At 41.9% G+C, this 23,242-nt stretch overlaps 3 protein-coding genes across 8 annotated transcripts; 2 read left to right on the top strand and 1 right to left on the bottom strand.

Moving 5' to 3' along the window:
• Window positions 1–4,389: 4,389 nt before the first annotated feature.
• LOC115667427 (uncharacterized) lies at window positions 4,390–10,282 on the top strand. Of its 5 annotated transcripts, none has more exons than XM_056316644.1 (4): window positions 4,390–4,709; window positions 5,059–5,434; window positions 6,264–7,928; window positions 9,712–10,282. In XM_056316644.1, the coding sequence occupies exons 3-4, from the start codon at window positions 6,266–6,268 to the stop codon at window positions 10,092–10,094; spliced, it is 2,046 nt and encodes a 681-aa protein (XP_056172619.1). In that variant the 5' UTR covers window positions 4,390–4,709; window positions 5,059–5,434; window positions 6,264–6,265; the 3' UTR covers window positions 10,095–10,282. The 5 variants fall into 5 exon arrangements, with proteins under 5 accessions (XP_056172619.1, XP_056172618.1, XP_056172620.1 ...); XM_056316645.1 differs by lacking the exons at window positions 4,390–4,709; window positions 5,059–5,434 and adding exons at window positions 5,453–6,055; window positions 9,449–9,560 and having other exon boundaries at window positions 9,712–9,806; XM_056316643.1 differs by lacking the exon at window positions 5,059–5,434 and having other exon boundaries at window positions 4,391–4,709.
• A 2,443-nt stretch (window positions 10,283–12,725) lies between these two features.
• LOC115672297 (transcription factor bHLH140) lies at window positions 12,726–16,841 on the bottom strand. Of its 2 annotated transcripts, none has more exons than XM_030594074.2 (6): window positions 16,693–16,841; window positions 16,359–16,551; window positions 15,275–16,212; window positions 14,283–14,934; window positions 14,032–14,202; window positions 12,726–13,273 (listed from the first exon to the last, which is right to left on the bottom strand). In XM_030594074.2, exons 2-6 carry the CDS (start codon window positions 16,401–16,403, stop codon window positions 12,950–12,952), a joined length of 2,130 nt encoding a protein of 709 aa, XP_030449934.1. In that variant the 5' UTR covers window positions 16,404–16,551; window positions 16,693–16,841; the 3' UTR covers window positions 12,726–12,949. The 2 variants fall into 2 exon arrangements, with proteins under 2 accessions (XP_030449934.1, XP_030449933.1); XM_030594073.2 differs by having other exon boundaries at window positions 16,433–16,551.
• Window positions 16,842–17,031: 190 nt separating this feature from the next.
• LOC115672163 (transcription factor IIIA-like) lies at window positions 17,032–19,754 on the top strand. The gene is made up of 6 exons (XM_056316338.1): window positions 17,032–17,221; window positions 17,432–17,566; window positions 18,332–18,626; window positions 18,725–18,960; window positions 19,092–19,235; window positions 19,362–19,754. Exons 1-6 carry the CDS (start codon window positions 17,084–17,086, stop codon window positions 19,494–19,496), a joined length of 1,083 nt encoding a protein of 360 aa, XP_056172313.1. The 5' UTR covers window positions 17,032–17,083; the 3' UTR covers window positions 19,497–19,754.
• Window positions 19,755–23,242: the final 3,488 nt, after the last annotated feature.

The raw sequence follows: 23,242 nt of genomic DNA, 5'->3' as shown, positions 1-23,242 counted from the left end.
TCCAGACATGGTGAGGCTTGCCTTCGCTGTTGCTAGCGGGGGCGAGCCTCGCCCAGCCGCCGGCGAGGGCGAGCCTCGCCGGCACCGGCCTCTGGCCAGTCGTCGGTCCGACGACCGGCTAGAGGAAGGAGGGAGGGAAGGGGAGGCGAAAAAAAAAAGAAAAGAAAAAAAGAAAAAATAAATAAACATTTAAAAAAATATTAAAATATTATTAAAGTTGTCCACGTCAGCGCCGGTGACAGGCTGCCGGCCGGCCGGAGTCCACATCAGTAAAATCCGGCCAAAATTGGTCTGAAGAACTAAATTGGCACAAAGACAAAAGGTTTAGAACTGAATTGGCACAAATGCAAAAGGTTTAGGACTGAATTGGCACAAAAAAAAGTTTATGACTAAATTGGTATCAATGCAAAAGGTTTATGACTGAATTGGCACAAAAAAAAGGTTTATAACTAAATTGGCACATATGCAAAAGGTTTAGGACTTTTTTGGCACTTTTCCCCACCATTGGCCTTCATTTGATTGACAAGAGCCAATGTCCATGAGAAATAGTCGGAAATGGACTTCGACTTTTCCATTTGAAGGAGCTCGAATTGTCGACGAAGAGTCTGAAACCGAACCTTCTGGACCTTCTCAATGCCTTTGTATATTTTGATGAGAGAGTCCCAATCTTCTTTTGCCGTCTTCGAATTCGCCACTTTTTCAAAGATTGACGAATCTATCGCTTGAAAGTTGTAAAAGAGAGCCTTACGATCTTTCTTGCGATTTTCTTTTATCGTCCTCTGCTCCTTCGTTGTCAAATCTGTCGGTGTTTCTGGCTCCACGAATCCTTATTCCACAATCTCGGTCAGCTCTCGAAACCCGAATAACACCTCCATCTGGATCTTCCAATGCTCAAAATTCTTCCCATCGAACCTTGGGAGTTGAGGTTGGATTGTCCCGGCACCATTCATAGAGGCCATATGACACGAGATTTTCTAAGCGGAATTCACAAAACTCAACCAAAATTGACTCTGATACCAAATGTTGAAATAATAAAATTTGGAATTGATGTTCTAATATTTCTTGAAGGATTACATAATATTTATAGACCCTTTAGATAACTAGAATAATTAAAAATTATCTTGAAAACAAGCAACAATAAGTAAACATAATTTCCTAGATAATAATTTCCAAGACTCCAAGTCTCTAGATAATAATTGCATGAATCCAATTCACAAGATGAGCTTGGATTACGAAAAATCTTTTTTATTTCCAACATGTAACATCTATTCAGTTCTCCAACTTCTTTTAGTTCAATTCTTCTTCAGTTAACCTTTGAATACATCTCAACTATCACTCTGCCAATTAGAATTTTTAGCTTAGATCTATCTCACTTCTAATGACTAGTGCTTTTGCCATCAATCAATTTTGTATTATGATCTCAAGTCACAATACTGATATTAACATTCACATTAACAGCATTCTATTGGTACTTAATTCTAGTATTCCATTGCAATCTTTCTCCCTATTCTTTCCTTTTTTGTTATAAAGAATCAATTATATATCCACAAGTTATCCAAACAGGTCGGTAAACCCCAACTACCAACCCTCTAAAAGTTTAGGGAATGTAAAAAAGTTCAGCTGCAAATTCACATCGATTCCCAATCTATGACACGATGCAGATCAGCAGAATATTCTCATAAACATATAGACCCTTCTTTATGATACTTGCCAAATAACTTTTTTGCATGTCTAATCTACTCAAGACTTCTAAAAAGAAACGGGTAAAACAAGTTGATATCTTACTTTCCAAATTAAGTACACGAGCTCTAGGCCAAAATCTAGCTACAAACTTAAAAAATCTCCACCTTTATATTTACTAATCCACCTCATCTCGTGTTGCCATGGACTGATGTATCCATGAATACTCCATGGTGCTGAAAGGACAAACTACACGTGTACCAAAGCCTACTCTCTTTAGCAAACATTTCTACAAGCATGATTGTCCGAGAAAAGAAGATTCATTTGACACATGAAAAGTGGCACTTAAATGTCGCACAACATCTTGAATATTAAAGGATGAACACGTGATGAGAAATGTTTACGTACATCCGACATATGGGAATCGGTAGTGAGAGGAGGGAGTACATATCTGGAGTACATAAATATTTTTCACACTTAATTGGCTTTTCATTGGAACATTAACTTGGATCATTGTTTAAACGCTTTTAGAGGAATTTATGCTAAGGTTCAGTAAAATTTGTTGTCGTGATGAGGGACCGCATCAAATGCTAAAGTGGATAACATCCTAACTCCATATATTTATTACACTCTTGCAAGACATTAATAAAAAATTAAAATAAATGAGGCCGTGGCCGGCAACCGGCCACAAGTTGGGCTTTATCATATCGAAGTGTGCTTCATAGTTGAACAAATAGAAAGTTACCCTTTATCTATAACAGATTAAATTAGCATTTGACATCATTCCATCAACTATTTTAATCATTCAAAGATGGAATAAATAAACCAACTTTACCTAAAAAGAAGAATGGGGTGCCTTGGGTGAATAATAAACAGCCTTCCTTTTTAAGCTTAATAAACAGCCTTCCTTTTTAAGCTTATTTCTAATGATTATGTTAATTATGGAGAGAATTGGAAAACAAATTAAAATTACACCAGCTTAATAGGCTTATAGGGGAAAAGTGCCAAAAAAGTCCTAAATCTTTTGCATTTGTGCCAATTTAGTCCTAAACTTTTTTTTGGTGCCAATTCAGTCCTAAACCTTTTGCATTGGTGCCAATTTAGTCCTAAACCTTTTTTTGGTGCCAATTAAGTCCTAAACCTTTTAAATTGGTGCCAATTCAGTCCTAAACCTTTTGTTTTTGTACCAATTTAGTCATTCCGGTCAATTTTAACTGGAATTTGCTGACATGGATGCCTACCGGCCGGCGGCCGGTCACCGGCGCTGATGTGGACAACTTTAATAATATTTTAATATTTTTTTGAATTATTATTATTTTTCCTTTTTTTTCTTTTTTTTTCCAGTTTTTTTTTGTCCCCCCCTCCTTCCTCTGGTCGGCGAGCTCGACCTTGCCGGCCACTGGCGAGGGCGGCGGTCTCGCCCGACGAGGGCGAGCCTCGCTTTGGTCGGGCGAGGCTCGACCTCGCCAGATCCGGTGAGGTCGGGCCTCGCCAGACCATGGCGAGGCTCGAGCCCTCGCCGTAGGCCGCGGCGAGGGCGAGCCTCGCCACCGGCCAGAGGAAGGAGGGAGGGACAAAAAAAAAGTGGAAAAAAAAGAAAAAAAATAAAAATTCAAAAAAATATTAAAATATTATTAAAGTTGTCCACGTCGGCGCCACGTCAGCGCCGGTGACCGGCCGCCGGCCGGCAGGCGTTCACGTCGGCAAATTCCGATCAAAATTGACCGGAATGACTAAATTGACACAAAAACAAAAGGTTTAGGACTGAATTGGCACCAATTTAAAAGGTTTAGGACTTAATTGGCACAAAAAAAAGGTTTAGGACTAAATTGGCACCAATGCAAAAGGTTTAGGACTGAATTGGCACCAAAAAAAGGTTTAGGACTAAATTGGCACTAATGCAAAAGGTTTAAGACTTTTTTGGTACTTTTCCCGGCTTATAGAGATGTCACATAAATCATTTTCTTTTGTAAATATACTATTTGCCAAGCTTTTATCATGTGACTAAGACAATAATCATTGTAGATGAAATAATTCATACAACTTTATTCATGTTAGATCATCGCACATAAATTTTTTCCATTAGCAAAAAATTGGTGTTCACCCTAGTGGATAAAGGCGTTCTTCAAAAACTGCAATAGCTCGATGCCCAACTACCTAAATTAGTTAAATTTCATCACAAAATCAATAGTTTGGTCAACAATCCAATCCAATCGGTGGCCGATTCATTGGGTTGAGCGGTTGAATCTGGTCAATACCGAGATTGACCAAACCATGGTTCGGCTCCCAATCCAACCGGTTGAACCGACCAGTCCAATCCCGATTTGGAAACACTGGGGACAAGGGCCATAGGGGACGGCACCATCACCCCCTTTGATTTTTTTTTTTGTTTTTATAATTCTCAGTTGTGTTTTTCTATTTTCAATTTTTAAAATTTTCTGACATAGCATTAAAAAAACTACCTGATTTTGTGTTTGAGAAAGTTTTGTCACGAGCCGCATAAGATTCAAAAATGAAAAAAACGAGGGAATTTTCCCTCAATTAAAACTGACGAAATGAACAGTTAATTGTATCGAAATCATAATAAATTTTAGGATGTAAATGGGTCAAGTAAAAATATTTGGGGTTTAAATGTACGAATACCATAAAATTCAAGGACTTGTGCAGCAATTTTCGAAAAAGAGAGAAGAGAGAGATTTACGGTAGTATTGTCCGTGCAGCTTCGACAAGAAGATCAGGACATCATAGGAGGAGGATTCGCCCCTGCTATGAACCTCCGGAGATATCACCTCCTCTTCCATCGAAACTCCCACTTGAGCCTCGAAATTCCTGCGCAGCTTGGCTGAATATTGTATCCGTTCGAGCTGGAGCTTTCGGATGATGGCGATGGAATGTGGGTCCATCGCGATCTCGCTCCGCAGTGACGATCTTGAAATGGGTCGGCGTTCAAGAAGCCGGAAACGATAAACTTTGGCACGAAAAACCCACCAAGTTGGATGATAATCGTGTCGTTCGAGCTGGTGTGCGAGGTAACATTTTGGGTTTGGATAGTTCTTTGAGAACGTTGTCTTGTCAGCTTGATCCGTGCGATATGCATGGGGGCACGTTGATGCTTGTTGACAGGTCTGGTTGAACAAGCTACGGTGTTCTTATGGCTGTGCATTCTTTAAGTTGAACAGTTGCACTGTCAAAATTGTTCATTTGATGAATGTCCATGTTATCATGTTAGTGTATTTTTTGGTGGCTACTTAATGCGTAAAATCTTGCTTACATATGTGCACAAGGTGAACCCTGAGCCTTTTTTGTCTTCGTAATTTTGAGCCATTTGGATGTAGCTGCTCTCCATTTGAGTAATTTTTTGAACTATGTGTTGAGAAGGAATCCGTTGCATCGCGGGGATTCGGATTTTGGACTGTTTCTTTGGAATCAGGCATGCATGATTTAGGCAAAGTAGGTGAAAATGACAGAGGGAAAGGCTGCTCCTCCTGAAATGAAGTGCCAAAAGTAAATTTTCTTCATCATAATTTAAGTCTTGGATGGAGAACTCCTGAAGTATGAGATCATGCAGCTTTTAAGCTTGTGTCCAGCTCTATGAATGAGTCTAAGCATCCTCTTTCCTTCCTAAATTGGATGGAGCCGAAAGACCTTCTTGTGTCCTGATGCTAGTGAAGGAATGAAGTAGCATATTTTACTTTGTGGGGATTAATTTATGGACAAAGGTTTCTGCACTATCAGTACTTATTCCATGTGCCAAGTGAGTTCTCTGCAGAATTTCCATAACTGCTTGCTTTGTAAAGGTAATCAGGGCAGGAACGTTCAGATTGCGATTGTAATAAAAGAATGCAGTCAGTTAATTAAATCTCTCATCTGTAGGTCATGTACAAGAAATAGTAGTTTCTGTCATTCTTGGAGGAAATGGTTTTCATCCCGATGCAGGAGGAAATTATCAAAATCTCCTACTGATTATTGACTAGCTCACATTTATCTTAGGTTAACATTATGGTGAACTTAAACTTTAGAAAGCTCTGCCAGTTGCATCTTCAAAGTATAAGTTAGATCCTGATCTTAAATAAAACCAACTGAATTCGCTATGTCATGACTTACTTTGTATGCTTAAATCTATGAGCAAGATTTTAAATCAGCAAGATCCCATTTATAGTTTCACCTGTATTGACTTTCAATACTATATTCTTCTAATCATTATTTTGGTACTTGATTGCCGTTTACATTCGATAAGCAGGCTACGCTATGATATCATTATCTAGTCTATATATTTATTTACTGTGATACTGTTGGCGGTGTGCACGCATAGTGATTAATTGATGCTTTTGTCTATACATCATGCTCCATGGTTGCTGGATGCTGAAAGCAGCGGGTAATCGTTTCCAATGCTCGGAAAGCAGTGGAATCTAAATTTTGATCCCCCGATCTGAACCCCATGTCTTAACTTGTTCTTGTCATAGTGGTGTGCTTTAAGAAGGATGAAGCTGTTCTGCTATATTTATAATAGTACTATCATTTTTCATGTGTTGGGTGGGAATAATGGTATGTGACTGATTTTTCCTTTGTATGTGTATTTAAAGATATGGTTCGGCGTAGAGATGCCTGTTGGGAGCATTGTGTCCTGGTCGATGCAACGAAACAGAAGGTTAGGTGTAATTATTGCGAAAGGGAGTTCAGCGGAGGGGTTTATAGGATGAAGTTCCATTTAGCCCAGATCAAGAACAAAGACATTGTGCCTTGTTCAAAAGTTCCAAATGATGTGAGGGACCATATTCGAAGTATATTGAGCACTCCCAAGAAACAGAAAACTCACAAAAAACCTAAGGCTGATTGGGCTGCTAATGGTCAACAACATAGCTCTTCGGGCAGTGAGAACTCCCATGCAAACCATTATTCTAGTGGACAGGGTGGAAGCACTTGTCCCCCTCTGTTTCTTGCACAGACTTCACCTAGTCTACCAGCAGTTGATGATGCCCAAAAACAGAAACAGGATTACGCTGACAAGAAAATTGCTACATTCTTTTTCCATAATTCTATCCCTTTTAGTGCTACCAAATGCATATACTATCAGGAAATGGTGGATGCTATAGCAGAGTGTGGATTGGGCTATAAAGCCCCGACCTATGACAGCCTGAGATCTGTTCTTTTGGAGAAAGTGAAAGATGATATACAAGATTGCTATGGAAAATTTAAGGATAACTGGAAGGATTGTGGATGTACAGTTTTATGTGAGAGCCGGTGCAGCACGAAGAGTAAATCACTTGTAGTATTTACAGTCACGTGTCCTAAAGGGGCAATGTTTTTGCGGTCAGTCGATGTATTGGGTCATGAAGATGATGCTACATATTTGTTTGAGTTGATAGAAACCATTGTTTTAGAGGTTGGCTTGGATAATGTTGTTCAGGTGATAACTGACAGCACCACTAGTTATATTTATGCAGGAAGACTCCTCATGGATAAGTACCCATCCCTTTTTTGGTCTCCCTGTGCATCTTATTGTGTTAATAAGATGTTGGAGGACATGAGCAAACAAGCCTGGGTGTGCACAGTGCTGGAGGAGGCAAAGATTATCGCACAATACATATACAGCAATACCTTGAGGTTGGGTATGATGAGGAAATTAGATGACGGGAAGGAGTTGATCAGGCCAAATATAACTCAGTTTGTGACCGGCTTCCTCTCCTTAAGGTCCATAGTTATCCAGGAGGACAATTTGAAACATATGTCTTCTCACACGCAGTGGTTCTCATCTGACTACAGTAGATGCCCTGAAGCCCAGGCCTTTAAGTCCTTGTTACACTCTGAGAGATTTTGGAAGTCCGCTCATGAAGTCATGAGTGTGTCAGAACCACTAATTAAAATCTTGAGGATGGTTGATGGGGATTTGCCTGCGATGGGTTATTTGCATGAGGCAGTGGAGAGGGCAAAGATCTCAATCAAAGATTACTACAAGGGTGTTGAAGAGAGATATATTCCTTTTTGGGATATAATTGACCACAGATGGAATATGCAGCTTCAGTTGTCAATACACGCTGCAGCTGCATTTCTGAATCCATCAATCTTTTACAACCAAAACTTCAAAATCGACCTTAGAATTAGGAATGGATTTCAGGAAGCCATGAGGAAGGTGGCTTGCAGCGACATGGATAAAGTGGAAATTACAAAAGAACATCCTGTATATATTAATGCGCATGGTGCCCTTGGGACCGATTTTGCTATCATGGGACGAACTTTGAATGCTCCAGGTATGTTCTATAAACAGCAAGATTTGAACTTTCATATCGCGTGACACACAATGTGGAGATTTTATACCTTTTCAAGACATAAACAGGTGCACAGTATATCCTTACCAAAAAAAACAGGTGCACAGTATAAATGTTTCTCAACATGGCATGACTCACTTGTGAGTAAAATTTTTGTCTTATCTGTATGCAGATTCAGGGTTGGTGTCCATCATTATGATTTACAATCCTTAAGATTAGCTTTACTGGTTGAATTTTTTTTAGTGAAAAAGCCATGAAAAAATAAGTTGGGGAAATTTCATTTTGGTACCCAAAGTGAGGCCTTTTTCTCAATTTGGTACCCAAAGTGGACATAGTCCCAAATTGGTACTCAAAGTGCCCATTCAGTCTCAATTTGGTACCCAAAGTGCCCATTCAGTCTCAATTTGGTACCCAAAGTGAACATAGTCCCAAATTGGTACCCAAAGTGCCCATTTAGTCTCAATTTGATACCCAAAGTGCCCATTCAGTCTCAATTTGGTACCTGAGTTCGCCGGCCGGTCAAATGCTCACCGGCCGGCAAGAAATTTACTGTTCCGGCTACCGAAACAGTATTTTTTTTACTTTTTTTTTTTTTTTTTTTCCCTTTTTCTGTTTTTTTTCTTTTCCTTTTCCTTTTCTTTTTTGTTTCCTTCTTCCCTCCGCCGGCCACAGCCATGGCCGGCGGAGGTCGCCGGCGTCGGGCGAGGGCGGCCCTCGCCTGGGCTGGCGAGGGTCGCCCTCGCCGGCGTCGGGCGAGGGCCACCTCGCTTGGGTCGGCCCTCGCCCGACGCAGCGAGGGCCGCCCTCGCCCGACGCCGGCGAGGGTGACCCTTGCCCTCGACAGGATCTCGGCGAGGGTCACCTCTCCGGCGTCGGGCGAGGGCGGCCCGCCTGCGTCGGGGCGAGGCCACCTCGCCGGCGGGCGAGGCCGACCCTACCCAGATCCGGCGAGGGCGAGGGTTGCCCTCGCCGGATCTGGCGAGGGTCACCCTCGCCGCGTCGGGCGGCGGCCTCGCTGGGGCGGCGAGGTCGCCCTCGCTGCGTCGGGCGAGGGCCGACCCAAGTGAGGGTGGCCTTCGCCGACGCCGGGCGAGGGCGACCTCGCCACCCGTGCGAGGGCCGCTCGCCCGGCACGCCGGCGAGGGCCGGCGCCGGCGACCTCCGCCGGTCATGGCTGTGGTTGGCGGAGGGAAGAAGGAAACAAAAAAGAAAAGGAAAAGGAAAAGAAAAAAAACAGAAAAAGGGAAAAAAAAAAAAAAAAAAAGTAAAAAAAATACTGTTCCGGTAGCCGGAACAGTAAATTTCTTGCCGGCCGGCGAGCATTTGACCGGCCGGCGAACTCAGGTACCAAATTGAGACTGAATGGGCACTTTGGGTACCAAATTGAGACTAAATGGGCACTTTAGGTACCAATTTGGGACTATGTCCACTTTGGGTACCAAATTGAGAAAAAGGCCCCACTTTGGGTACCAAAATGAAATTTTCCCAAATAAGTTTTACAGAGGGCAAATGTATGAAATCAACAGATGAGGTCTTTCCATGTTTGGTTGAAGACCCAGGGATGCATTGATTTAATTAGTTGCATCATCTGGGGACTCTTGGAACTGATCATAGGTTGGCTTACCAGATCAGATTTTACTTCCTACATTTGGTTCAATGCTTCCTGGTTTTCTTACCCCATTTTCCGTCATCATTGCATATAGCTTAAACATTGATTCGTTTTAATCGATGAACTTTGTCTAAATTGTCACTATGCAAACTCTAGGTGATTGGTGGGCAGCATACGGATATGAAATCCCTATGTTGCAGAAAGTAGCAATTCGCATATTGAGCCAACCTTGTAGTTTGCACTGGTGCAAATGGAACTGGACCACCTTTGAGAGCCTGCATACCAAGAAGTGGAACACAGCAGAGTTCGAAAAGTTTGGCAATTTGGTCTTCCTGCACTGCAACCTTTGGTTGAAAGCCATACGGGAAAGCTGGGACAGAAGATGTAAACCTATAAATTTCGATGAGATAGATGTTTGCTCTGATTGGCCTACTGAGTTGGATCCTTCAGCTCCTTTATTAATTGATACTTGGTTGGACGATTTGCCGGCGGAATGTAAAGTTGTCCCAGACTTTGCTGATAACCAGAGAATAGGATAGAAATAGAGCGACAGAGTTAGCATGGTTTGTCCCCCTTGTAGAGTAGAATTTGTCTAATTTTCACATGTTTCGTCAATAGTGCAAAGGGGATCAGTCATCAATCACTGCCACCATCAGAACCGGGTGATTTTGCCTAATCCAAAGGATTATATACTTCAAGAAACAATGCACATTAGGACATTTTTCAAGCCTGATCGGGACATCCAATTAACGTCCCTAACTAAATCGGGATGTCTTGGCCAAACGTCGGAACAGCGTCGAGGTTGACAGTGTCCCGGTGGAACATTGGGATGCACCATGACAAATGTCCCAAAGATTAAAACGCTAGGGTGTTTCTCATATTAACCTATTTTTGTGCACTTTTACAATGCCACATAACTGTAAATGTTTGTCTGACCTCTTGAAAGGAACCAATCCCTGTCGTCACGATGAACTCGAATGCGCATTGACACTGCCGATAAGACAACTGAATATATAGCTATAACCAAATGGGGCGCATTAATAACCGCTAGCATGATAAACTTACGAATGATCCGTGTCCGCATGTAAATGGTACTAACAGTTAGATTCTAATGCAGTTATCTAATGTAACAAGTAGTCCAAAGCGCTAACATTTTCTTACAAAATGACGTTAAGCAAAAGAAATATAATATAACCATCAATTCGTATCATCACTTTCTCCAAGACCTGGCTCTCTTGGTCTTCTTGATCATCATTTACTCCTCCAAATGGACAGATCAAACTGCATAAAACAAACAATATTCAATATGACAATCGGGGGCAAACCACCTGTTAGAACCTTTCGCTCTGAAATGCAACCTATGCGTATGTATCCACCGAGGATCCTTCCACCACACTTGGATATTGCTATATCAAAGTACAGTGTGCGGCCAGTTGACCTTCACAACAGACATATCTGAATCATGCTCCGTCTGTAAAGTGAATAACACCGATTTGGCTCATTTGGCAGAGCTTTCCCGAGGTCCCTTAGGCCTCAAAAGACGCTTGGGCAAATGCTAAAGTGTTTTGGTAAAGAATTTTGAGACCCCATTTGGACTAGCATTTCCAAAGTGCTCTAAGGCAAGATCCAGTTTTTAGCTCTTATCAACAGCTGAAATTCCAAATCCCATTTTCCGGATCAATACATCCCTTCGAAGTTACTGCAGACAGTATTTACCAAACACTATCGCATTTATGTAAAGGCTTTGGACAAATGCTCTCTCTTAGATTTGGCACACTTTATTATCGTTTCTAGATTGCGCGCAATGTTTGTGATGTGGAGAGGCATGTAGCAGCGACACCAAACCCGTAACCTGGCATTCTTCCATACCGATCCTCTCCGATTGACTCGTTGTAGGCACTATTTTCGAGAGACTCCGCAGATTGAAGACGCTTTTGTACTATAGCAGTTGCTTTATCCCAGAAATATTACCAGCTCAAACATATATTTTATTTTGAAAACTAGACAAATGATGAAAAATAGAATCAAAGTTATTATTGAAAAGCTAAACAGGATCTAAGAAAATCAGTCCCAGTTGGATTGATCAGTCCCAGTCCTAGAATTATCTGCATATCAGTCCCCGAGATCAGTCCAGGGACAGATCGGTCCTAGATAAGTCCAATTTTTTGGAATGATTCTGCAGAATGGACTGATCCTGTGACTTATTCTGTACGTTAGTCCCAAGTGAGTGAATGAGCGATGCTCTGTAGGAGAGACTGAGCTTACCTTAATTTCTGTTCCAAAAATCAATTTCTGGAGCAGAATTAGTCATGTTTTATCTAACAGATTTCTCCTCAAAAAATCAATTTCTGGTAAGAATTCCGGAAATCAATTTCTGACAAGAATTTAATTTCTGGAGCAGAATGATTACCATTCGCGCCCTTATTCTATACATTAGTCTCAAGTGAGTGAATGAGCGATGCTCCGAAGGAGAGGCCAAGCTTATGTGACTCTAGTATGGGGTGAACGAGTAAAGGAAGGCTAACAACCGTACTATCGCTATCTCAAGTGTGGCCTGACACGTGTCCCTGTGCCTATAGTTTGGGACGAAAAAATAGAGTCCCCATGGTCTCGTATCCCAGGACGCTCACTGAAACGTTCCACACCGTGACACCGGTTTAATAACAACTATACGTACATTTTTAAGATTAAGATGCTTGATCACTGATGCCCTTCAAATTTCGTCCCAATTTGCCCTGTTTCTTGTAGTGATACCATTATGCCAGTTCTTCACTACAGAAAAGAAATTGGGGAAGTTCAGCATGCAAGAATTCGGTGGTGATTCATTGGAAATGAAAGATTGGTTAAATTCGGTGGTGATTCTGGACCTGAAGTGATTAGAAAGCTCCAGTAAGTTGCGTGTAAAGTTCTCATCTCTTTTCTTCCCCTGCTCAACAGTCAGTTTCACCTTTTTAAGTCAAAATCTACTCTTTCCCAGTATACAAATTTCGCGCAAGCCTAAAATGCCAACACTACATGCAGTTCTGAGCTTCCTGCCCAATCAATCTTAGAACCTATATAAACTATAATGCACAGGAAACTCGCGTGAGGCATTGTTCTATTTGCTACTATAACTTCTAAAGTGAACAAACGAAATAAATCAGCATTCAGATACTTGTGGTTTTCAAGAGTTATGTAACGTCTGGTCATTGAGTATTCCGCTGTAATAGAAAACACAATCACTGTACAGTAATTTTAACATATTATCTTGCCCGCCAAGTACACTCAACACCCAAAAAATAAATCGACATCGATCGATTGGCTGTGAGACAGCAGATACTTTCTGGCTATAGGAAGGTGAAAGCCACCATTATGTACAACAAAATTTCGAGGACAATGTCCTGCAGACTAGGGTTTAATTACTATCCCGTGCACGGACAAGACGACCACTTTGAAGCAAAAAAGCTGGAAAAGGAACCTGGCAATTCCGAAAATGTGATTTCAACTGGGGAATGTTTGGATGCGCACTTCTACATCTGTGGCAACGTAACTCCATAGAAAGTAGACTCTTGTCGTCTTTTATCATTGCTTTCCCATTCTTATTCACCTCCTCAATGACATCAACTGAGTCACGGAAGAAAGCAGTGTTAAATGAGTTCCAATGCTTCTTATTCTTGAGATGAACTGAATTAAAATCTTGGCTGATAACATGGAGGTGAAGCTGTCTCATTGAGGGTGCCTGCAAGAGGAAGTATGTTAATTTCCCTTTTGAGGTTTCATCGCAGAATTTTAATTTAATACTGAAGAAAATCCAAAGTACACAATGTACATGCTGGTGGATGCAGAGTTGAGACAATTGTCACTTGTCTATAGCATTAGGTCTTTCTCCAACATCAACAATTGCTAGCCGCATTGGAGGATTGGAGCAAGACAAGTTTGGTTGCTCAAGGTACCATTATGAAATGAGTTATAGCGAGGCTGAAGACTTCATCTCAGTGACGAAAGCCAGAGGCAACAATACTCATCTGACTTACTTGCATTGACATTTTGTATAAGCATTGGCAACATCACCATCGAAAGGCTTTCTACCAAAAAGTTTGCAGCCAAAGGAGATTACAGCAATATTGAAATAGACAGTAATGACAGGTAGCAGAATGATTCTCAAAACTTTCCCAACAAAAGCCAAGCCCGGGTTCTTAATAACTGATTTCGGTATTCTGGCAGAAAGTTCTGCCGGTACACTACATACCTTCAGCAAACTACAAAAAAAGCATTGTCATTACCATTGTGCTCCTTTTAAATTTTGTTATTTGAGCATATGATAGAAGAGTTTATATTGTAAAGATTGGGGGGAATAAGGTACTCCACATGAGGTGCACTAGATTGCCATTTCCGTAAGCATTTAGGTGCATGCGCATCCCAGTGTGTAAGTGCTTGCATCAAATATCAAGACATTTGCACCAACTGATAGCCCCAGATAAAAAGGTTGCAGCATACCGAGTGACATCCAAGACGGAAAACTAGTTCAGAATCTTCATGCAAGAACTTCTCAACCCACTCCAAGCCAATGGCATGCATTCTCCGCAACAGTTCAAGGTGTACTTCATGCACATCTGCCAGGCAATCAAGACCTCTAGCTCGTGCCAAGATGAGAATGTGCTTCTGTGCCTATTCAAAGAAAAATCCTAGATAAATTAAATTCGCCAACCAAGAGAACCAAAGGAACAAAGAAGCAAGTTAGTATTTACCTTAGGATAAGCATCATTTAGCACAACAACATCCTCTAGTATTTCCAAAACGTCATCCTTATGCTTTTCTGGATGCATGGCAATATGATAGAGAGCCTGGGTCCAAGAGCCCCATGTTTTTGTCATTCCTCTATTGGTAGTTTGGATACCTGAATCTGAATATCCAGTTCTGGGATGTGTGATGTCAATCTCAACTTCATCTTCAGATCCTCTACTCTTTTTGCTGCTAAGAGATACATCGGCATCATCTCTCTTATTCTTCAAATCACCATTTCCAACACTTTTATCAAGACCAAGTCCAGAGGGATGCAAGAACTCTTCATTCCTTTTTGTAACTGATTTTTCTTGTATCTTCAATAGAGACAAGAGTCCTTCAAAGAGTGATGTATATGCTTGACGGAGAACCATGCAGCCTTTATTATAATCATTATTAAGACAATTTGGTCTTTGTGGGTTCATATTTGGCCCAAGGACATGGATGACATGTGTTATCCCTTCCCTGTTGTACAGCGGAGAAGTTGAAGGAAGAGGAACAACCACGGCACTACCTGGGAAAAGTGACTTAGCTCGTTCATTTGTTGCCATTTCCAGATCCGCACCTGCAGCCTTAAAAATAGCAGCATTAACGCCTCCACCTCCAGGTTTTAATCGCCTACACAATATTATGTTCTGGTTAATCCTCATGAAGTGCTATAAAAATTAGAAACAGACTATTCAATTCTTTTACCCTGGGAAAGTGAAAGAAATAAGAGAGATGATCACAAAACCAAATGCATTTATGATTTTTCCTTCTAAAATTTTTCATGCATAATGATCTTGGAAACAATAATTGACCCAATTACAATGAGAAGTTATGACCCAAAGCCTAAAGGATATCCTTCATGCATTGCTTCACAAAACTCCCACAGTACAGCATCTCACTATCTATTTCAAATAGAAATAGATTGGCTTCTACTCAATAACATGAATGATTTCTATTCCAGAAATCTCACCAATTGGCAGCATTAGCTATGACATTGCAGTTTAAACCTCCTTTTGTAGAGAGCTCAACTATATTGCCTGCGAATGTGAAGAACTTGCTTGAGTCAATACTCTTCTTCGCAGCTTTAGCCCGAACCAAAGACAAGATTTTCGATTCGTGAGTCAAGTCCACTAGAACAAGTCTGGCATTTCCAAGCTTAGGCACAAATTGCTCAACTGTCTCAACAATGATATCAGAAGCCTTTTCGAGGTTAAAATGAAAATCAGCTGTCGAAATAGAAGGAAATGCTAGTGTAGGAACATCATTATCTATGGGCTGGACTGCATTTTCTTTGCCCTTGCTTTCTTCTTTCTGAGGAGCATTCGGAAGAACAGGCCTTTCTTCTCTTTCCAAGGAAGAGTCTTTCTTCTCTGAGCTCCCAATCGATGCAACAGACTGGTCGCTATTGGCCTTGGAAACAACCGGAGAAGGCCCCTCCGCTTTCTTTAGGAACTTCATGATTCCCACTTGAACCTTCGCATCTTGGCTTCTCTGGCCGAAGCAGCCCGGTGGAAGACTGTCCGATGGAGCGAGACCACTGTATGTACCCAGAGCAGCCTGAACTTCAGCATCATTATTGCAAAATGTAATCCGAGAAAACCCTTCACTCAGCTTAGGCAATTCTTTCTTCTGTAGCATTCTATTCACAACAGCAGCGGCTTTTCCACCTTGCAAGTTCCCTTCATGCCCCGTCCGCTTGACAGATCGAGATATACAAAGCTGAGTAGGAAGATCGAGCACCACGGCATGCACATCAATTTGGGCAGAGCCGAGTTTCAGGAACTCCGCACGCTGTTCCCTGTCCAGATTGCATCTGTCGATGAAGGCGCTCTTACCATCCTTCAACGCACCCAAAGCACTCTTGATGCACTGAGCCTTCGTCCCAGCTTTCCCATTTCCAATTGTGTCCTGCAAAGAACAAGCGGAAAGTAATAGTATCGACCATCTCGCCCAAAAGCCTACGACACTCTATAATCTCACCATGGAAAAACCAAAAGAACAAACGTACTTGAGCAAAAACACCACAAGCCGCACGAAAGAGGGAAAAGGCTGACCTTCCAAAGCGAAAATAAAGAGCTAGGCCCAGTGAAGCATTTCATCAAACAAATGGGGCGCGACAGAGACGGACCTGACAAATGCGTACCCAGGGCCTCCGAGAAGCGCCGACCACGGCGTCGCAGAAGGTGGACTTGCCGCTACCGGGCGCTCCCACCAGCATCACCACCAATCGCTTCCCCTTCTCCTCCACTTCCAAACGCCACGACGACAAAAAAATTTCGAAGGCGTCAGAGCTCAGAACCCTCGAACGTCTCGAATCATGGAAAGAACTCCGAAAAGCATCAGAAAAAACGCCGAGAGACTCGACTCGAGTCGACAACTTCTCGTTACCTCGCGCTTCCGAACCGTCGTCAACCTCCATGTCCATCCCGAAAATCTTACTTCAGCAAATCCCCGCGATGAAAAACCTCACCGCAACTCTCCTCTACCCATCTTCATGCTCGCATCGAACGTACGCAACAATGGCGAAGCAAGCAGCTTCCCGTTCCGCAGATCAAATCCGGTTCCTCTAGACCAAAAAAAAAAAAAATTCCGGTTTCGGTGGAGACTTATTGGGCCGGGCCTAATGTGGGCCCAAACTGATCATGGCTTTGAACCCAGTCAAGAGGCCCATAACAAAACACCGATCCATATATATATATATATGTATGTGATTTGATTGCTGCACAAACCCTAGACGAGTCTCCTTCGGTTCGCAGGGAAGCTCCGCAACTTCTCTGAGATGGGCGAAGGAGAGAGGAGCGAGAAGGCAGGAGGAGGGCCTGTGTTCAGAGACGTAAGGCGTTACTACTGCGAGCACTGCGGGATCTGCAGGTCCAAGAAGTCCCTCATCGCTTCTCACATCCAATCCCACCACAAGGTCCCTTCTCCTTCCCCCTTCTTTGCCCACTTCTCTTCTCTTCGTTTGCCTTCCCGATGCTTCCCGAGCAGCTCGGTTCGTTCTTGGGCTCGCGAGTTCTGATGCTGCGATGCGATTATTATTAGTTCGATCCGCAATTTGCTGTGGTTTTGCGTCGCGGAACTGATGTGAACTGGTTTTTTTTGTCGTGTTGCTTTGGGTCTTCATCAGGAGGAGATGGAAGCGGCAATGGCTCGAGGGGTCGAGGGGAAGGAGGGAGCCAAGGCTAATACCTGCGAAGAATGCGGCGCCACGTTTAAGAAGCCCGCGTACTTGAAGCAGCATATGCAGGGCCATTCGCTCGAGGTATATCGAGCGCTCTCTGTTTGTCTCACCGGAGTTCTTTTGTTGTTCTTGATAGTGCGACATGAAAGCAAGTACCTTGAAAATTTCGGTTTGAGTTTCCATTAGATTAGACCTGTCGTTGAGGTGGTCGACGGTGAGGTACGGTTATGGTTTTGATGTACAATGCTCGGTTATGGTCTTTGCTTTCAAACTTTTCACATTTATAATTTATAATGAGGTGTCGGAAGCAGCAATTCGGATGTTATTGTTGGGGATGTGCATGATTTTCTGGGCTGTGGAATGGTGATTACCTACAAATATAGTGCCGTGAACTTCTGGAGCATCATCACATGGAAGCACCTATGAGAAAGCATCGATCTTTTATTGCGGGCTGGTTTCACTGATAGATTTCCAGGATAAAAAAAGTTTTACTTTTGGTTGAAAAATTAAGCTGTTTTGTTCTTTTCCATTTGTCTACTGCGAGTTTACCTTTACTGAAATCAAGACCTTGCAGGATAAAATATGTTGGCTGATCTGATTATGCTATGGTAATGGCGTGAAGCATTGGATCCCACAGAAAAGAACTCCAAAATGCAAGAGGCTGCATTCTTGTATCTTGATTGGACTAGTATCAGGTTGGGGGACCACCTGAGAAGATCCATCAAGTAAGCCTCGGTCACGCATGTTCTATTTTGAGGTTTGAAGCATCGTTCGTTTTTTTCTATTGATATCTAGAGATTTGGTATGCTCTGTATCTATGTGTCAATATGCTAAATTTATTTGCAGAGGCCTTTCAAGTGTTCTATAGAGGATTGCCCTGCCAGCTATAGGAGAAAAGACCATTTGGCTCGTCACTTTCTTCAGCATAAAGGCAAGATCTTCAGCTGTCCTGTCGATGGTTGCAATAAGTCATTTGCATATCAAGGGAACATGAAGAGGCACATGAATGATATTCATAGTGATGAGCTACCATCGACGTCTGGTGAATTTAAGAGTCCGAAGCAGCATGTTTGTCCGGAGGTTGGGTGTGGAAAGGTTTTCAAGTTTGCATCAAAGTTGCGAAAGCATGAGGATTCTCATGGTAAGTCACTTAATTACGAAGTGTGTTGGTGAAGCCGAATGATATCTACAAGGTGTTTAGTGTGCTAATTGATAATAACGTCATTTCAACTGCTGCAGTCAAACTGGAGACCGTGGAGGCTTTCTGTTGTGAGTGCATGAAATACTTCAGCAATGTTGACTATCTGAAGGAGCACGTGCAGTCGGCTCACCAATTTGTCAATTGCGACATATGCGGGACTAAGCAGTTGAGGAAGAATTTCCAACGGCATCTCCGCACGCATGAGAAGAAAAATTCAGCTGATTCAGAAGCATTCAGATGTGATGTCGAGGGTTGTCTCCGCATCTTTTCAACAGTAAGATGCAGTCACCTATAAAGTACATTCTGGCTGTGCATGGATTATAATTGTTTGGAACTTTGAAGCTCGAGTTCTTTTATCTTGTGGCTGCTGAGTGTACATCAGCTGATGTTTTTTCTTGTTGACAGAAATCAAATTTACGTCAGCATGTGAAGGCTGTTCATCTTGAGGTGAGGCCATTTGTTTGCAGCTACAAGGATTGTGGCAAGAAGTTTGCATATAAGCACGTGAGAGACCATCATGAGAAAACTGGTTGCCATGTTTATGCTCCAGTGAGCCCTATTCTCTCATTCTCTCGATTATTGAAATTCAAATTTTTGCTGCTGTTGAAATCCAGCTTTTTACTACATGAGAGTTGGCTGATCCTCATACCTATCAAATTGGCTACTTGGGTTCAGGGTGATTTCGAGGAGTCAGATGAGCAATTTCGATCCAGGCCCAGAGGCGGGAGAAAGAGGAAATGTCCGACGATCGAGTCACTACTGCGAAAAAGAGTTACTCTACCCAAAGAGCTAGATTTCCCTTCGGATTAGTGGCTGAAGTCTCTCGGCAGCGCTGGGCAGCAGCTGAGGATTATAATGTATATAGGAGCTGTGGTTTTTTGCCGTATAGGCCGAGCAAAGGTGACATATTCACTCATCATCATCCTCCTGTCACTTGTTTGTAGTTAATAGTTGATAGAGTTTGCTATTGTTTTGTCTATAAAGATAAGAGAGCGAGTTAATCCTTAGCAAAAGATTCTTGTGATGAGCCATGGTCAGCTGTACATCATGCTATGTATATAGTAAAAATTCCATTGAGAATCCACCGGTCTCATACTGATCTGTCTCAGATCATCTGATCTATATATATCGCTGGACAGTTGAAAAGTTATGGTCAGTATTTCCTCTTTGAGATTGTTGAAGGCATGGAAGTCGGATTTCTACTATCTTCTGGTAATATTTAAAAAGAAAATTAATAATGGTTCATAAAAATCATTTCTCTTATGTACATAAAATTTCTTACGCTCTATTTAAATGTCAGGCCGTATCCCAAGAAAGAGAATTTTTTTCCTAGGGGATAAAAATAACCTCACCAAATGTCCCGAAAAAATCACGAAGTTTTACTAGAGGGACAAAATCGACCATCATTATCTTTTCCGTGTAGACTATTCTTCGTGGCAGATGACGTGGCTAACGGTGCTAAGTGGTGCACTGACATGGCGCTTTAATTAATTCTAGAAATTTAAAAAATTAACAAATTAAGATCTAAATGATGCTGGCCAAAAAGTATTGGAAAGTAAATCAGAGTTTTAGGGTCTGTTCGTTTAACGGAAAGCAACTTTAAGGAAAACGTTTTTCGGAAAAGCAATTGAAAACGTTTTTCGGATTTTCTGGCGTTAATTTCACGGAAAATAAATTAATCATGGAAAACACTTTCCCATAATGGAAAAAACACCATTAAAAGTGAGGAAAATGTTTTCCTCTTTTTGAGAAGAGAAAAACGTTTTCCCAGCTTTTTCTTTCACCATTCAATTTAATTATTTTTATTTTTTCTAAATCGATTTTTAATTATTTTTTAATTATCTTTTTTCTTTTTATTTTTTATTTTTTTTAACCTTCTTCTCCAACCTATCGTCGGCCAAAGCAAAGGTTGGCAACCGGCCACAAGCGAGATTGAGCATTGCTAGAGGGCGGCGAGGCTCGGGCCTCACCGGATGGGCGATGCTCGAGCACCACAGATGGCGGTGAGGCTCGGGCCTCGCCAAATTGGCGAGGCTTGAGGCCTTGTGAGTCGCAGTTTGGTGAGCTCCCTCGCCGTTGACCCGTGAGCTCGCTCCCCGTTGACTCGTGAGCTCGCTCCCCGTCGACTTGTGAGCTTGCTCGCTGACCTCTGCGACGCTCGAGCTCGTCTGTGGCCGGTCGCCGGTCTTCGCCGTGTTCGGTGACTGGCTGGAGAAGGTGGTAAAAAAAAAGAAAAGAAAAAAAGATAAATAAAATAAAAAAGACAATTAAAAAAATTGATTTAAAAAAATAATTAAAATTAGTGTATGGAGGAAAATCTAATTCCATACTGAATGGTAGAAAATATTTTCCGAGTCTTTTCAGATTTCAGCCGAACATCGGAAAATTGTGTCATTTTCCTGAAAAATGACTTTTTGGAAAATATTTTTAATAAACGTTATATTTTCCGTGAAACGAACGGAGCCTTAGGAATGAGAAAACTTAAAAATGCCAATGAAAATACTGACCACTGGTTGAATCATAGAATCGTCTTCCTCAGATTGTCCCTTGGAGAGTTGCTCGTGAGCGTTACCATCGTAACTGCTGCAAACCTTATGTATGAGCCCGACGATGAATATTGCCTCAAATCTGGTCCAGACCGAGGTTGGCCGACCCCAACCATTGGACCAGATCGGTTCCCATGGCCGCAGCCATGGACACCCACGAGCTCTTCGTACAGAGCTTCAATGGATGTGAGCTTTGCCCCAGAGGGCTTTGCAGTCACCGCGAAGTTATTCACTGCATTCATGAGCGTGGCCAATGGTGTTCCGTATTTTGTTTCGCGAAACACCAAACTCGTCCAGTTACTTTTTCCTCTCTGTAGCCTAGAAAACAAGAGAAAATTGCAAGGTAACTATCACAAACAATGCCCTGTAAAGTAGCACAAAAATTTCGATAAAAAACAAAAGTAGCACCAAAGGAAAATGCCATCGGAGCATTTACACTTGTTTGAAATTCACAGTGCATTTGTTTTACGATAAATTCAAAGATTTGAAAAGTTTTTTTTCTGAAAAATGATTAGTTCTATCGTTTAGAAAAGTTAATCAACGGAAAATGTTTTGATGATCGACAATAATTTATGCCTAACTATTTTCGAATGTGATGGAAACATTTTTTATTCATTCATTTTTGTAAGTGATATAAGTTGTTAGAGATATATATTTGTGATATTCCGTGATTCTGTATATTATTCTGTGATTCTGCATATCTTCATTTATTTGTTACTTTAGATAGTCATTATGTAAAGCCTATAAATAGGCTCGTGTACTATTCACTATAAGATATATAGAATATTATTTTTCTCTTCATTCACAATTCTCAACTTGGTATCAGAGCTAGTGGTATCTGAGGTGCGCCCATCGAGTCTGCTACACGGTGGCCATCACAACGCCAGCCCAGCCACGTCACTACTGATTCTTCGTTGAGAACGAAGCTTTTAGTCACTGTTTGACATAATTTTGTCACTCATTTAGAAAAATTGTCACCACCATCAGACTTATCGCCCTTAGACGAGCGAAATACTGAAATTTTGTCGCCAACGAACGCCAGACGCCACCACACGCGCCTCCACTCGCCGTCGCATCTCGGACCCAGGAAACCCGCCACTGTTCTGTTGTGATTTTTCCGTCTTTCCTCTGCGTGTTTCGGAAAACAAACACAAACCCAAGACTCACCGTCCTCACCGTCCTCCGCAGAGCCAGCCCGTGAAGTTTCACCGCCAGAAACCACCAGACGCGCCCTCACGCATCGCCTGAAGGATCTGCGCGTGAGATTCACGTGCCACCGCAGCAGCCCCTCTAACCGGACCGTTGACCGGTTCATACCAGACCGGTCGGACCGTTTCCGTCACATTTTTGACCTGTTCGATCGTTTTTTGACCGGTTCTTGGTGATTTGTGATCGGTTCCCAAGGTTTTTTGGTGTGCTGAGTTCATTTTTGGGCTTATTTTCTTCATATCTACGCTCCATGTACTGTTTTCTTGACATTTATTTTCCAACCTACTATGTTTAACACGGTAAAGTACATATGATGGATAAATTTTGTAAGCATTGTCATCGACGTGGTCATTTGGCATCCCATTGTTATCGATTACAATATAAGCAACCTATTGGGCCTATCAATCAACTCCGAAGCCGAGGTTCATATGCACATCCATCTACCATTGTTGCTGCTGTAGATACTTCTCCCAATGGATTGTCGGTGAGTATCTCACTAGAGGATTTCCATTCCATTCTTCAAGAATCTAGTACTTTTAGCTTCTATATTTCTCCTGCTATGTCTGTCGCTTCAGGTAACTCCAATTCATGGTATTTTGATTCCGCTTGCTGCAATCATATGACATCAAATTCTAATTTGTTTCAGTCAAAATCCTTCCCTTCACATGCACCTACTATCCATACAGCTAATAATTCTCTAATGCAAGTCAGTAATACAGGACACATTTCCACATCCACCTTGTCCTTACCTAATACCTTTATGGTTCCCAAACTCTCTATAAATTTAATTTCAGTTGGACA

This window comes from Syzygium oleosum, unplaced genomic scaffold (assembly GCF_021117445.2).
Source record: "Syzygium oleosum isolate NSW1041296 unplaced genomic scaffold, Sole_v2.1 Sole_v2.12, whole genome shotgun sequence".
NCBI lineage: Eukaryota > Viridiplantae > Streptophyta > Magnoliopsida > Myrtales > Myrtaceae > Syzygium > Syzygium oleosum.
Note: the sequence above shows the minus strand (reverse complement) of the source record. Positions and strands in the feature narration are given on the sequence as shown.

Excerpts from the sequence above, each read along its gene's own strand:
- LOC115667427 (XM_056316642.1), top strand. The coding sequence starts at position 6,022 with ATGCTCCATGGTTGCTGGATGCTGAAAGCAGCGG. Across the intron at positions 6,056-6,263 it reads CTGGATGCTGAAAGCAGCGG|ATATGGTTCGGCGTAGAGAT; the intron begins GTAATCGTTTCC and ends GTGTATTTAAAG. Across the intron at positions 7,929-9,711 it reads ACGAACTTTGAATGCTCCAG|GTGATTGGTGGGCAGCATAC; the intron begins GTATGTTCTATA and ends TGCAAACTCTAG.
- LOC115672297 (XM_030594073.2), bottom strand. The coding sequence starts at position 16,729 with ATGGACATGGAGGTTGACGACGGTTCGGAAGCGCGAG. Across the intron at positions 16,213-16,432 it reads CCTGGGTACGCATTTGTCAG|GACACAATTGGAAATGGGAA; the intron begins GTCCGTCTCTGT and ends TGTTCTTTGCAG. Across the intron at positions 13,274-14,031 it reads TCCGTCTTGGATGTCACTCG|GCACCCTCAATGAGACAGCT; the intron begins GTATGCTGCAAC and ends TTCCTCTTGCAG.
- LOC115672163 (XM_056316338.1), top strand. The coding sequence starts at position 17,084 with ATGGGCGAAGGAGAGAGGAGCGAGAAGGCAGGAGGAGGGCCTGTGTTC. Across the intron at positions 17,222-17,431 it reads ACATCCAATCCCACCACAAG|GAGGAGATGGAAGCGGCAAT; the intron begins GTCCCTTCTCCT and ends GGTCTTCATCAG. Across the intron at positions 18,627-18,724 it reads AAAGCATGAGGATTCTCATG|TCAAACTGGAGACCGTGGAG; the intron begins GTAAGTCACTTA and ends CAACTGCTGCAG.